This window comes from Scyliorhinus canicula, chromosome 18 (genome assembly GCF_902713615.1).
Source record: "Scyliorhinus canicula chromosome 18, sScyCan1.1, whole genome shotgun sequence".
NCBI lineage: Eukaryota > Metazoa > Chordata > Chondrichthyes > Carcharhiniformes > Scyliorhinidae > Scyliorhinus > Scyliorhinus canicula.
In genome coordinates, this window is record NC_052163.1 from 13,256,128 (window position 1) to 13,269,776 (window position 13,649).

The window sequence follows — 13,649 nt, forward strand, 5'->3', positions numbered from 1 at the left end:
TAGTTGTGTGGGGAAAGTGGAAGGAAGGTGGTCAGATTTAACAGCTCGGGCGAAAAGGAAGGGAGGACATCCTCCAGCGGGCAACTCCAATTTGTGCCTTCCCTCGCCGGCCTCTGATACAGGACCACCTCACCCCCAACCCACCCCTCCCCCACTTCGCTAGGGTCCTAAACCCCTCCCGACCAAAATCCCTGGGTTTACCTTGAATTCTGGAATCCCCCCCCCCCCCTTCCTTCCTCTGGGGACTCCACGTATCCCCAGCAACGGTCACACCTGTGCCCCGGAGCGGCTGGGACCACTCAGCTGCCAGCCAATCTGATGGGCCAGCCTCTCTTGAGGGTGGGATGTCAGAGGGGTCGGAAGTCCCCTCTCGCTTGGGTAAGACCACCCCACAGTGCGTAATCGCTGCAGGAAAGTCCATTTTAAAGTCGGCACGGTGCCAACCCATTTTCGACCCTGGGGAAACGGGGCGAAGGACAACGCCTCCCCATAAAATTCATCTTGAGGGGGGGGGGGAAATATCTGGGCTCTGGGGAAAGGGCATGATGTAAGATGGAGGTGGATGTCTTGGACAGCTCAGACAAAGGGCCGTCACAGGCACGAGGGGCCGGGTGGCCTCGTTCTGTGTTGTCACATTCTCTGACTCTCTCGTTCTAGGATGCATTATGAAGCAGCTCACAGCCCCTGTTGAGCTAAGGCAGCGCTGAGCACTGCACGTGGCATACCAACGTGCAGCTACTTCATTGCCCGGGACACGTCATGACTGTTTGGCAAGTGAGATTGCAGCCATTTGGAGCTCCTTCCAGCTCACAGGCAGCAGCATGCGCTCAGCAATTTTCTGTCTGGCAGAGCTGACGAATTTGCAAGATAACTCCTTGGGATCAATGTAGAGGCGAGCAGCAGAGTGCGAGCGGGAAGCAGTGATGTGAGAGAGAGAGAGAGAGAGAGAAAGAGAGAGGAATGAAAATGAGCCAATAAAACAAACTGCAAATATCACAGCCACAACAATGAAGGTTAAGCAGCAACAGACAAAGGAACGGATGGCGGAGAAAGGTTAAAAAGACCCGGTTTATACGGGAAATGTGAAAGACAACTGTGAAATGCTGCAAGGATACAGCCAAGTCTGTGTGGATCAGTGGAAAGAGGTTAAGGTCTCGGCTGGAGGTTAATAATCAGAGCTGAATGAAAGAAGATAGAGGAAGTCACTTTGTAAAGTTGATCAAAATGAAAATGAGTAGGGCCGGAGCCAGAGAGAGAGGCCAAGAGTCAGATACAAACTCAAGAAAATCATTGAGTGTCCGAGAAATAAAATGATTATCCTGTGATGAATAAAACAGATAGAACTGAAAGAGGCTTTTCTTTTTAAAAATAATATATAGCAAGTTGCTAAAAGGACTGCTATGCTGCGCTCACTGCTCCTGGTACTACATTAGCATATTGCCCAAAAACATGTTGACATTTTTGGAGTTGGTCGCTCAGAAGGGCAACAGGCACATGCTCACAAATTAAATTGCAGACTTGTAAAAAAAACGTCAGTCTGATTGTAACGAATGGCAATAAATCCCAGCGTCAAACAGGAGGTATTATTGCAAGAAATGGTTTGGAATTATTACTGAATGGAGCTAACATTGAGCTGATCTCTTTGGGTCAAGGTGACGTTAAATTGGCGTTCCTGGTGCATTGCCATTGCATAATGGCTGAAGGACTTGTTAATACATCACTCATCATGCCCTCTCGACCTGAGCCCTGGGGAGGAATGCGTATTGAAGACCCTGCTGGGTGCTAATAAAGAAAGAACGTCCAGTGTCCTAGCCAGCCTCTATTTATATTCTCTTTTGCATTACGTCCAGTTAAGTACCTTTAAATTATAGGCCGAATTCTCCATCTGTTCGCTGGGGGGTGAGCTTCCCCCATGGCACAGGCCCGCCCACCGATCGGTGGGCCCTGATCGCGGGCCAGGCCACCGTGGGGGCACCCCCCCGGGGTCAGATCGCCCCCCCCCCCCCCCCCCCCCAAGGACCCTGGCACCCACCCGTGCCACCAATCCCGTCGGTCCGGTAGGTGTTTTGATTCCCGCCAGCGGGAGAGGCTTGTCGGGCAGAGAATTCGGGACACGGCAGGGGCAGGATTGACGCTGGCCCCGGGCGATTCTCTGACCCCCCGGGGGGTCGGAGAATGCCACCCCAGTTTTCTGCCGCACACTGAATTCCACAAGTGGGAAATATGGGCTCAAGATAAGACCACTGAAGTAAACGGAAATTCAGACAGAATTTGCTGAGGGAAAGGAATGGGGCAGAATATTTAAAAAAAATAGTTAAGTTCCTGATACCTGAAGAGATTCCTTGTTCGTAGGATCCGAGCCTGATTGATGAAGCCAAAATCAAATCACGGAGCTTTTCTTTATTGAGAGAGTTTGTTGACTTGTTGAGTCTCACAGCTCCCCTCCCACTCTGCCCAGTGTCCCAGCTGCCCCTTATTGATACGCACTTTTGATAAAAAACAGAAATCAATAAATTAAACTGATAAGGGTGTAACCACCCTCAGTGGGGCACTGAAACAAAAATCAAAATGTTGAAGGGAACCTAACGAAATGAATCAAAATATTATTCCGGGGATTGACAATGCACCCCAGCTGCCACAGCGCCCAGCAGTTGAATAAGGCCACAAGCATGTCACTGGGCACCGCTTGCTCGCTCTCCACAGCCACCCCACTGCGAGCTTAGCCGTGGAACAGGGACAGATAGTCAGGTCAGCTGACCCCCTTGACTGCCCACTTAAAACAATCCAGGCCCTAAAATTCTAATTGGCTGTCACATTTTTGATTCGTTCACAGGGGGCGGGATTCTCCCAGCCCTGGGCCAGGCCGGAGAATCCCCACAACCGGCACGCCATTCCCCGCAGATCAGAGAATCGGCGCCATTGACGCCGGCGTGGTTGGCACGGTGCCGGTCTACGCGGCCCCCCCCCCACACACAATTCTCCAGCCCGGATGGGCCGAGCGGCCGTTAAGAAAAAATGAGTCCCACCTGCGCTGTCCACACCTGCTCTCAGTCGGCGGGACCACGGCGTTGAAGGGCCGGGTGGCGGCCTGCAGCGGGGGGGGGGGGGGGGGGGGGTCCAACCCTGGGGGGGGCCTCCGATGTGGCCTGGCCGGTGATCGGGGCCCACCGATTGGCGGGCCGGCCTCTCTGGCTGGGGGCCTCCTTTCCTATGTGCCGGCCCCTGTAGCCCTGCGCCGTGTTGCGTTGGGGCCGGCGCTTTGAAGGAGGCCGCTGCGCATGCGCAGATCCTGCGGCGCACAGTTCATGCCGGGATCGGCAGCTGGAGCGGCACGAACCGCTCCAGCGCCGTGCTGGCCCCTGGAGTGGCCAGAATTAGTCCTGACACCAGCCAATTCACGCTGTCGTAAAACGCGATGGTGTTTATGACGGCGTGGACACTCTGCCGCGGGATTAGATAATCCCGCCCAGGATGTGGGTGTCACTGGCAAGCCCAGAACTTGCTTTGCCACTCCCCATTGCAAGGGCAAGATTAATTCCCAGAGCAGGGGCAACCGTACTGTGCCAACCAGGTGACATCAGTGTGACCATCCTGATCCACAGGCTCCCAGGTTAGAGGAACACCACTGCCACAATACAGGTACAACTGGTCCCACATGTTGCTCACGTCACCGTAACCATGGGTATGCCATGGCCCAGTGATGCCCAATGATACTTCATAACACTTGTACCTATTAATATTCAACAGCATTACCATTATCAACATCTCCACTATCATCACTCTGGTGGCCGCCATTGACCAGAAGTTAACTATGCCAAGCACATAAATACTATGGCTGATAAAGCAGGTCAAAAGCTGCGAATTCTGCAGGGCGGCACGGTAGCACAGTGGTTCGCACTGTTGCTTCACAGCGCTAGGGTCCCAGGTTCGATTTCTGGCTTAGGGCACTGTCTGTGCGGAGTCTGCACGTCCTCCCCATGTCTGCGTGGGTTTCCTCCGGGTGCTCCGGTTTCCTCCCACAAATCCCAAAAGACGTGCTGTTAGGTGAATTGGACAATCTGAATTCTCCCTCCGTGTACCTGAACAGGCGGCGGAATGTGGCGACTCGGGGATTTTCACAGTAACTTCATTGCAGTGTTAATGTAAGCCTACTTGTGACAATAATAAAGATTATTATTATTAATTCATTTGTGATTCTCCAAAATCTGTCCATCATCTACAAGGCACAAGTCAGGACTGTGATGGAATACCTCACTTGTTTGGATGAATGCAACTCCAACAACACTGAAGAAACTCAACATAATCTAGGACAAAGAATCTCCCTTAATCGGTGGCACCACCTTAAATATTCACTCCCTCCTGCACTGCCACACAGTGTGTACCATCTACAAGATGCACTGTGGCAACTCACCAAGGTTCCTTAGGCAGCACCTTCCAAACCCACAGCCACTACCATCTAGAAGGACAAGGTCGGCAGATACATGGGAACACCACCACCTGCAAGTTCCCCTTCACGCAACATCCTGCCTTGGAAAGATATCGCCATCCATTCCTTCACTGTCACTGGGTCATAATCCTCAAACTCCCTCCCTAACAGCACTGTGGGTGTACCTACATCACATGGACTGCAGCGGATCAAGAAGGTGGCTCACCACCACCTCCTCGGGGGCAATTAAGAATGGGCAACTAGCCTATTCCCACACTCACATTCCCATAAATTAATTTTTAAAAATTGAGTGATTGATTGTCCAGATTAAAGCATCGGTTAATAATCCATCGATCTGATTTGTGAAATGAATTAAATGTTGGGAGCGCTCAGCAGATTGGTCAGCATCGGTTGAGAGAACGGGGAGGTTAATGGGCGGATTGTCTGGTCCGCCAGCCACCAAATCAGGGCCATGCTTGTCAGTAACAGTAGTAACTCACGCCCATAAGGCCTGGAGAATACGGTGCCCAGCTCGTTAAGTCTTAACGACCCATTTGCATCGTCCCTCTGGCATGAATTCAGTGGGAGGCCGGATGCCGATCCCGTTTTCTTCGCTAGTGCGGGATGCTCCACCTCACCAGCAACTCCGCTACCGGGAGGCAGAGAATGTCGCCCTCTGTTTTTGTATCCAGCTCTTTCTCCGTCACTTTTGAATTGTTACCCCAATACCTTTGTTAAGTTTCAGGCATGCTGTTAATCTATCGATTCGTGGAGCGACTGTAGCGTCAATCTTCATGATGCCATTTGGTGATTCTTCGTTACACGCAGAGGATTAAGCATGCCAGATGCATCAGTTGGAGTGCAGTGTCTGAAAGCCAGGGAAGATTCAGCATCCGAACAGTAATCGCCAGAAGCACTTTAATAATCCACTTACTAAACTTTCATCGTCCTATTTCTTTTTCCACAGGAGCCTCCAGCATCCCAATCTGCTTCAGTGCCTAGCCCAGTTCACTGAGGTGACACCTTACCTCCTGGTCATGGAGTTCTGTCAGCTGGTGAGTACGCACAATTTCTGCATGTTTCTTACCAGAGAGGATAGAGTATTTCACCAGAGCCTCAGCCTGATCCTGCATCCTGAACTTGCAAGGCAACAGTGGTTGACTGATCCCTCAGCGCCTCTGTGTGCAGTTGCCCTTTCACGGAAACAAAGTGGACGTGAACCGTCGCATGGGTTAGCTCAGTTGGCTGGACGGCTAGCTCGCGATGTGGGGCGAGGCCAGCAGGGCAGGTTCGATTCCCATACCGGCCGAGGTTATTACTGAAGATCCCGCCTTCTCATTCTTGCCCCTCACCTGAGGTGTGGTGATCCTCAGGTTAAATCACCACCAGTCAGCTCTCCCCATCAAAGGGAGAAAGCGACAATGGCAACTTTCATGTTAAGATTGGCAAGTTGCCCCAACGCAAGATTTTAAAATATGAAATAGATGTTTCTCTCTTCACACACAGGCCCTTGTTATAACAACTTTCAGATTGCAAGAGCATTTCTGGACTATTGGGATTGCTTTTGCTCCATTAGTTTTTCTCACACACAGCATAAGATCAGATTGTTAACAAAGCCTGCCTGGTTACATCTTGGACCCGTACCCCCCAGCATAGAATCAGAATTAGATTATTACACTTAATGTTGGCTGTAACCATTACCTCTGGGCTGAGGCAATCCTCAGCACTGTTGGCCAGTTAGAACAATGATTGGCTTCCATGCCCTGGTTCCCATCGGGGTTATAGTCTGTGTGGCCATCGGTATCCAAAATGATGACGAGGCCAACCATTCCAAGGAGATTCCCGTATCCTACCTCATTCCAGTCTCCCTGTCTACTCTGTACCATCGGAATTGGACACACAGAATTCTATGGAAGAGTATCAAAATAAAAGGTGAAAACCACGTCGGAAGATATTTCTCGGTGGAGAAGTATTGACCTTGATCTCACCTTAGACTGAAAAAAACAGGAGAATGGGGATTCTGTGTTGCAATATTATCATCTGTTTGTGCTTTAGCGAGATGGCGATTTATAGTATGTAGCACCAAGAAATGATACCCTTGTCCAAATAAACCTTGAAGAGGAGGAGATCTTTCGCATTCCTTATCACTAATGCTGTCCCTTACTCAGGATGTACCGTGGGCGGCGGAGGCTCATTGGTCTGGGGTATGATTCTCACTTCGGGTGTTTTAATCGGAGAGTCCAGTCTGTGAGAGGTCCCGGGTTCAAAACCCGGGCCAGTTCTTTAAGGCAGCATGGCGGCAGGGTGGCAGGGTGGTGAGCCCTCGTAGCACCAGTGACCCGGGTTCAATTCCAACCTTGGGTGACTGTGTGGAGTTCCTCCCCGTGTGTGCGTGGGTTTCCTCCGGGTGTTCCGGTTTCCTTCCACAATCCAAAGGTGTGCAGGTTAGGTGGATTGGCCATGTTAAATTGCCCCTCAGTGTCTGAAGATGTGCAGGTTAAGTGGGGATAGGGGGGGTGGGGCCTCGGTGGGGCGCTGTTTCAATTGTCAGATTGGACTCGATGGGCCGAATGGCCTCCTTCTGCTCTGAAAGGAATCGGTGGTGGAGAATTCCATTCTACAGTAAAAAGGGAGGGATTGCACGCGGCGTCCGTGAACTTGCTGGTCAAGTCTGAATATGCACCATTCTGAATGTACACCACACATGGGCAGCACGGTAGCATGGTGGGTGCTCCGGTTTCCTCCCACAGTCCAAAGATGTGCGGGTTAGGTGGATTGGCCATGCTAAATTGCCCGTATTTTCTATGTTCATCCTGAGACCTGTACAGTGCAAGGCTGGCTTGAGCTTCCCCCAATCAAAACACTTTCTATCAGCCAGAATGGGTACTGATGGCTTAAAATAGTTGTCAGCTTCTTGAGGGGCATGTCAACAAATCACAGGGCATCGTCACAAGACCAGTATTCGAGCGAGCAAAGCCTGAGGACAGAATAGCAAACAGCTGCCATTGTGAATTGTCAACATTCCCGGGAAACCCCAACGGGGCTAAAAAGAGGATAGGAGAGACGTTTAACATGTGTTGTGTAAAGCTTCCTTTCTCTCCTTACCAAGGCAGCATTAGCTTGTTAAGTGACAACCTCATTACCACAGCACTTTGACACGCACAGTTTGTGCACATTGACCCGTCAAAGACGAGACGACTAGGATCTATTCAACACCAATGCAGCAAGTTGGATTGAGGAAACACCAGTCTTGATCTGTTATCAACTTCCCCCTATTCTTTTTGTGGTTTTAGTCTTTGCCAGTGGAGCACACGTATTTTAGGTCCCCGGGAAAGGGGCTTCAGGAAAATATTGCATCCTGCAACATAAGCTTCCACTTAGCTGTGACACAGTGGAGGAAATATCCAGCATCATGACTCTGGGGAGTGTGAGCTTGTGACCAAGGTGCTTCCTGGCAATGGCTTTTTTTTAAGGTAAAGTTTTTAAGGATAGCACAGAGATGTCTGAAAGGCATTTACTGGGGATACCCGATTCCCGTGGAGGGGAATAACAACCAAAATCGGGTGGCAGCACGGTGGCACAGTGGTTAGCACAATTGCTTCACAGCTCCAGGGTCCCAGGTTCGATTCCCGGCTTGGGTCACTGTCTGCGCGGAGTCTGCACGTTCTCCCCGTGTCTGCGTGGGTTTCCTCCGGGTGCTCCGGTTTCCTCCCACAGTCCAAAGATGTGCAGGTTAGGTGGATGGGCCATGCTAAATTGCCCTTAGTCCAAAATTGCCTTTAGTGTTGGGTGGGGTTACTGGGTTATGGGGATAGGGTGGGGGTGTGGGCTTGGGTAGGGCGCTCTTTCCAAGGGCTGGTGCAGACTCAATGGGCCAAATGGCCTCCTTCTGCACTGTAAATTCTATATCTATATATCTTAGCCAGTGTGCATTTCAGCCAAGTCTACAGTTCTTCAATCTTAATGTGCTTAAACTTCTAACCTGTCGAGCGGGCTGACTGCTTCCAGTCAATTCAACCGGCTTAGTTTGATGAAGTCCAAAATTCAAATAGCTTGTTAAATGAAAACAGTCAAAGCAGTTGTGATGTTTTAAAATGCACGCCGCAGGATGATTGGGACATAGACATTAACCTGGATCTACGATGCCTCCTGGTGGTTTGATTTTGTCATTACAGCTCCAAATAAAAAAAAAGATCAAAAGTTATTTTGGTGTGTTAAGCACTGGAAGTCGCCAACATAAAGTACCAAAAGCCATCAGGTAAATAGGTAGAAAAGCTGAGCACTACGAAAAAAAATGTTTATACATAAATTGATTTATAATCTGTCAGTGAGAGCTCTTATCATAATAGACAATCGATTGAGTTCCATTGAACTCAGCTATGAATTTCATTAGAGACTGTAACATGTATTTAATGCTACTTGTCTGCTACTGCCTGTTATGGCCTTGCCCAGACAAGATGATGATAGATTACTCATGTATGGCCATGAAAACACAAATTAATTTTGAATTGAGTATATTTTACACAATGTATGAAACGTGCACAATTTATTTTGCTTTAATGGTATTTTTTCTGAATACAGTTTATATATTCAGCTTTTGTTCCAGCTGTACCACAGGATAGTGATAGTGGCAAATAATGTCAGAAAGAAAGGGCGTGCATTTATTCAGCCTCTTCAATGAACTCAAGGAATCCCAAAGCATATATTGTGGCCAAAGAAGGACTTCAAATTGTACTCACTGTTGTGTTGTGAGCGACGTAGAATCCATAGAGTCCCACCAGTGCAGAAGGAAGCCATTCGGCCCATCGAGTTGGTGCTGACCCTTCGAGAGAACACTCCACCTAGGCCCATTCCCCTACCCTATCCCCGTAACCCCAGCTAACCTGCACATCTTTGGACACTAATGGGCAACTTAGCATGGCCAGTAGACCTGAGTCAGAGATTGTTTACATTCAGCAAATAGCCGGGGCTCCTTCAGTGTTGTGGACTGAGGGGTAAACGTTGCCCAAGATATCAGGTGAACTTCCCCGATCTTCTTCCAATAGTGCCATGGGAACTTCAACGAGCCAGGGCTTCGGTTTAACATCTCACACAGCAGGCAACACCTCTGACAACGTAGCATTCTAATCGCATTGCATTGAAGTGGTAGCTTAGAGTGGGGCTTGAACCACCTTCTAATTCAGTGACAAGGGTGTTACTACCCAGCCAAGGCTGGTACAATCGCAAGACACCTTCAATCCCTGCAAATACCATAAGCTATTTTACTGCAGAAATAATACATTCAAGAGTAAATGTGTACATACATACAAACATACCAATTAGGAGCAGGAGTAGGCCACTCGGCCCCTCGAGCCTGTACTGCTGTTCAGTAAGATCGCGGCTGATTGAACTGTAACTTCAGCCCCACATTCCTGCCTCCCCCCGATAACCTTTCACCACCCCCCCTGTTAATCAAGAAACTCACGGCCCTCAGAGAGTAAAAGGTTCTCCTCATCTCCGTCTTAACTGAGTGGCCCCTGACTCTCAAAGAGTGACCCCTGGTTCCAGATTCTCCAGCAAGAGGAAGCATCCTCTCCACATCCACCCTGTCAATACCCCTCAGGATCTTAAAGGTTTTGATCAAGTCGAGTGGACACAAACCTAACCTCTCCAACCTATCCTCATAAGACAACCTGCCCATTCCTGGAATTAGTAGCAAGAGGTGACAGGAGAATTTTATGAGTTATTCTCGCTCCCTTTAGAATCAGGCTTCCCTTTTCACGTAATCCCTCTCTTGAGGTTCTGTGGTTAACTCTTGCGCCTGAGTCAGACGTTTGCACATTCAATTCGTTTTTATTGCAAAAATGTATTTTATTTGTAAAACATCTGGAAGAACATTACAAACATTTCAAAACAGCCATCACACAAAGTGTGATAATATTCAGGTTCTCTGGGGGCAGCGCAGTGGTTAGCACTGTTGCCTCACGGCGCCGAGGTCCCAGGCTCGATCCCGACCCCGGGTCACTGTCTGTGTGGAGTTCGCACATTCTCCCCGTGTCTGCGTGGGTTTCACCCCCACAACCTAAAGACATGTAGGCTAGGTGGATTGGCCATGCTAAATTGCCCCTTAAATGGAAAAAAAATTGGGTACGCTAAATTTAAAAAATATATATATTAAGGTTCTCTACATACACCATGTTGCTTTCTGAAGTACTTCTGTACAGTCAAATAAGCATTACAGACATTTCAAAATGGTCTTACAGATTGTTCAAAGTTGTCTACATAGATCATGTTGCTCTCTGAGCTGCTCCTGTACGATTGTGATACATGTTATATTCACTGTATACATTCAGTGTGAGCCACACAACCCGAGGGGGTTCTATACAATTCCCCTCCTCTCAGCTCACTATGGCTGAAAGGTCTTTGGCAGCGACCTTCCCCCATTGCACCTCTGCAGCGGCTGCCACAAGCTATACTGAATCCCTCAGGACGTAGTCCTGGACTTTGGAATGTGCCAGTCTGCAACACTGGATCGGAGACAACTTTTTCCACTGAAGCCCAACAAATTTCGGGCAGACTGAAGAGCATCTTCCATTGACGATCCTCCAGCAACAGTTGATGTCTGTCTCGGTGATTTAAGTCCCTGGCAACAGCCCATAGAGCACAGAATCCAGTGTCACGGAACTGCTCGGGGTGAACCTCAACAAAAACCACTTCATCTCTCACCAGGCCTTCTTTGCAAAGGCACATTCCACAAGCAGATGGATAACAGCCTCTTCCCCATCACAGGCTACTCGAGGGCAACATGCCGATGGACTGAGATCTGGGCAGGTAGGAAGGATGTGATGGGAAGTGACTTTCTAAGCACCAGCCAAGCTAGGACTTGGTGTTTGTTTGAAAGTTCTGGCGATGGGGCATTCTGCCAAAATGGCCTCCACAGTCTGCTCAGGGAGCCATCCGACAGGATCCACCATCTCCTCCCTCCAAGGGGCCTCTAGGAAGTTACGTACAGACCACTGCCTGATGGATATGCGGTCAAAGCACATTCAGTTCATAACCCAGGCTACAGTTGTGCAGTGCTGAGGGAGTGCTGCATTCCTGGAGGTGCCATCTTTTGGGTTGGACATTAAACCGATCCTTTCCAGGTCATGCAACGGTCACGACCTGCTAATAAGAGTAGTCGAGTTATCCTCGGTGTCCTGGGCAGTATTTACCCTTCCATTAACATCAGAAAAAAACAGACGATCTGGTTTTATCACGTTACTAGTTGTGGGAGGTTGCTGCCTGCAAATTGCCCAACTGCATTTCCTACATCACAACAGTGACGATGAGCGGAATCTTCCAGCCCGGCAAGCAGCAACCTTTGGGTTGAGCCCAAGAATAACTTTCCTGAGGGAGGGACAGACTTTAGGAATTCCATCCTCAGGACTTCAGGGCGGGTTAAAGGCGAGTTGAGCTTCCCGATGGACAATGCCAGGAAACTCTCTGCACACATCAGCATCTCAGGCATGCTCAGCAGGAGGCCCCCTGACTAGAATTAAGCTCTCGCCCCAAATTAAGCTCCCTACCAGAGGGAGACACACGGAGCAGGAAAGGGAGTGGGACTGTCCGGCTTCCCTTTAAATATGGTGCCCGGGTCTTGGAGTCCATGGGAATGACCTCCTGCCCTCTCCCCCTGCACTCCCCCCCCCCCCCCCCCCCCCGCGCAAGGTTCATATTAAGAAGTAATTCACTGACCAGTGCAAGATCACACATGTTCACTCTTCCTAACCAACCCCCCCTCCCCAGAGTAAATCATTCCCACTTCCTCAACAGAACTTAGACTTCAGAGAGGAAGGTTCCGCCTGACCCCTCGTTGACTGCAAAGCACTCTGGGACATCCTGAGGTTGTGAACATAGAACAGTACAGCACAGGCCCTTCGGCCCTCGATGTTGTGCCGGGCTTTGTCCAAAATCAAGATCAAGCTATCCCACTCCCTCTCACTCTGATGTGCTCCATGTGCCTATCCAATAACCGCTTGAAAGTTCCTAAAGTGTCCGAATCCACTATCACAGCAGGCAATCCATTCCACACCCTAACCACTCCCTGAGTAAAGAACCTACCTCGGACATCCCTCCTATATCTCCCACCCTGAACCTTATAGTTATACCCCCTTGTAACAGCTACATCCACCCGAGGAAATAGCCTCTGAACGTCCGCTCTATCTATCCCCCTCATCATCTTATAAACCTCTATTAAGTCGCCTCTCATCCTCCTCCGCTCCAAAGAGAAAAGCCTTAGCTCCCTCAACCTTTCCTCATCAGACCTACCCTCCAATCCAGGCAGCATCCTGGTAAATCTCCTTTGCACCCTTTCCAATGCTTCCACATCCTTCCTATAATGAGGTGACCAGAAAGACGCTCCAGAAATGCAAACCTTTCATCCAGGTTGAGATGGGTGATCGCATTGCCAATGTGACCTCCTGGCCCACACCTATCTGGCTGGCACAGTTTTACCCGGAGTTTCACCCGGGCTTGTAGAAAGTGAGCCTGAAGAGGCAAATTTGTCACCTGGCTGACGTTGGGAGAACGCAGGGGCATTGGAGATGACAAGTGGCAGTGGTGGGCGGCATGCAAAGGCCTAATGAAGAAGATCTTCGTCTCCACATGTCGATCACACGTTTCCAATAACTCAGCTCCCAATCGCAGGCGGCTGAGGGGGTGTTTCACTTTCGTTGCTCCCCTCCACAGTGGTTATCCAACAGGGTGGCGCATCGCTGCAGGGTTTATCCGAGGGCCTTCTGTGGACGGTCTGGTCTGAAGGAAGATGGAAAAGGGGTGTTTAATTATTCTTAACCTCTCAGGGGGGGCTATTCATAGCCCCCCCCCCCACCCCCGGTAAACCACTGCCTCCCCACTCTCTCACCATTAACCTTGAAGCTTTGTGATAACCAGTGACTGGAAAATGAAGCACAGAGGCAATAGGATAGCATCGAGAGATATTACTGTGTGCATCATTCTGATATCCAGTGTTCATTTGCTGTTGGTGTGACAGACCAGCAAAATGGTTTATCCCAGACCTGCGGATTAATGTTTGCTTTCTCACTGCTCTGTTTCCAAGGGTGACTTAAAGGGTTATTTGAGGACTCATAATGCAGCTGCTGAATTGGCCGCTGACACGTCAACTCTGCAGAGGATGGCCTGCGAGATAACGTCAGGTCTGCAGTATCTCCACAAACATAATTACATACACAGGTAGGAGGCT

At 49.6% G+C, this 13,649-nt stretch overlaps 1 protein-coding gene across 8 annotated transcripts in view; it reads left to right on the forward strand.

Annotated features, from left to right (window-relative positions):
• aatkb (apoptosis-associated tyrosine kinase b) overlaps nucleotides 1-13,649 on the forward strand; it is a 332,408-nt gene that overhangs the window by 275,964 nt on the left and 42,795 nt on the right. For all 8 annotated transcript variants that reach the window (XM_038776388.1, XM_038776389.1, XM_038776391.1 and 5 more), the window contains 2 exons: nucleotides 5,394-5,481; nucleotides 13,506-13,639. In XM_038776388.1, the coding sequence (XP_038632316.1) occupies nucleotides 5,394-5,481; nucleotides 13,506-13,639 (222 nt within the window). The remainder of the gene's footprint in view (nucleotides 1-5,393; nucleotides 5,482-13,505; nucleotides 13,640-13,649) is intronic.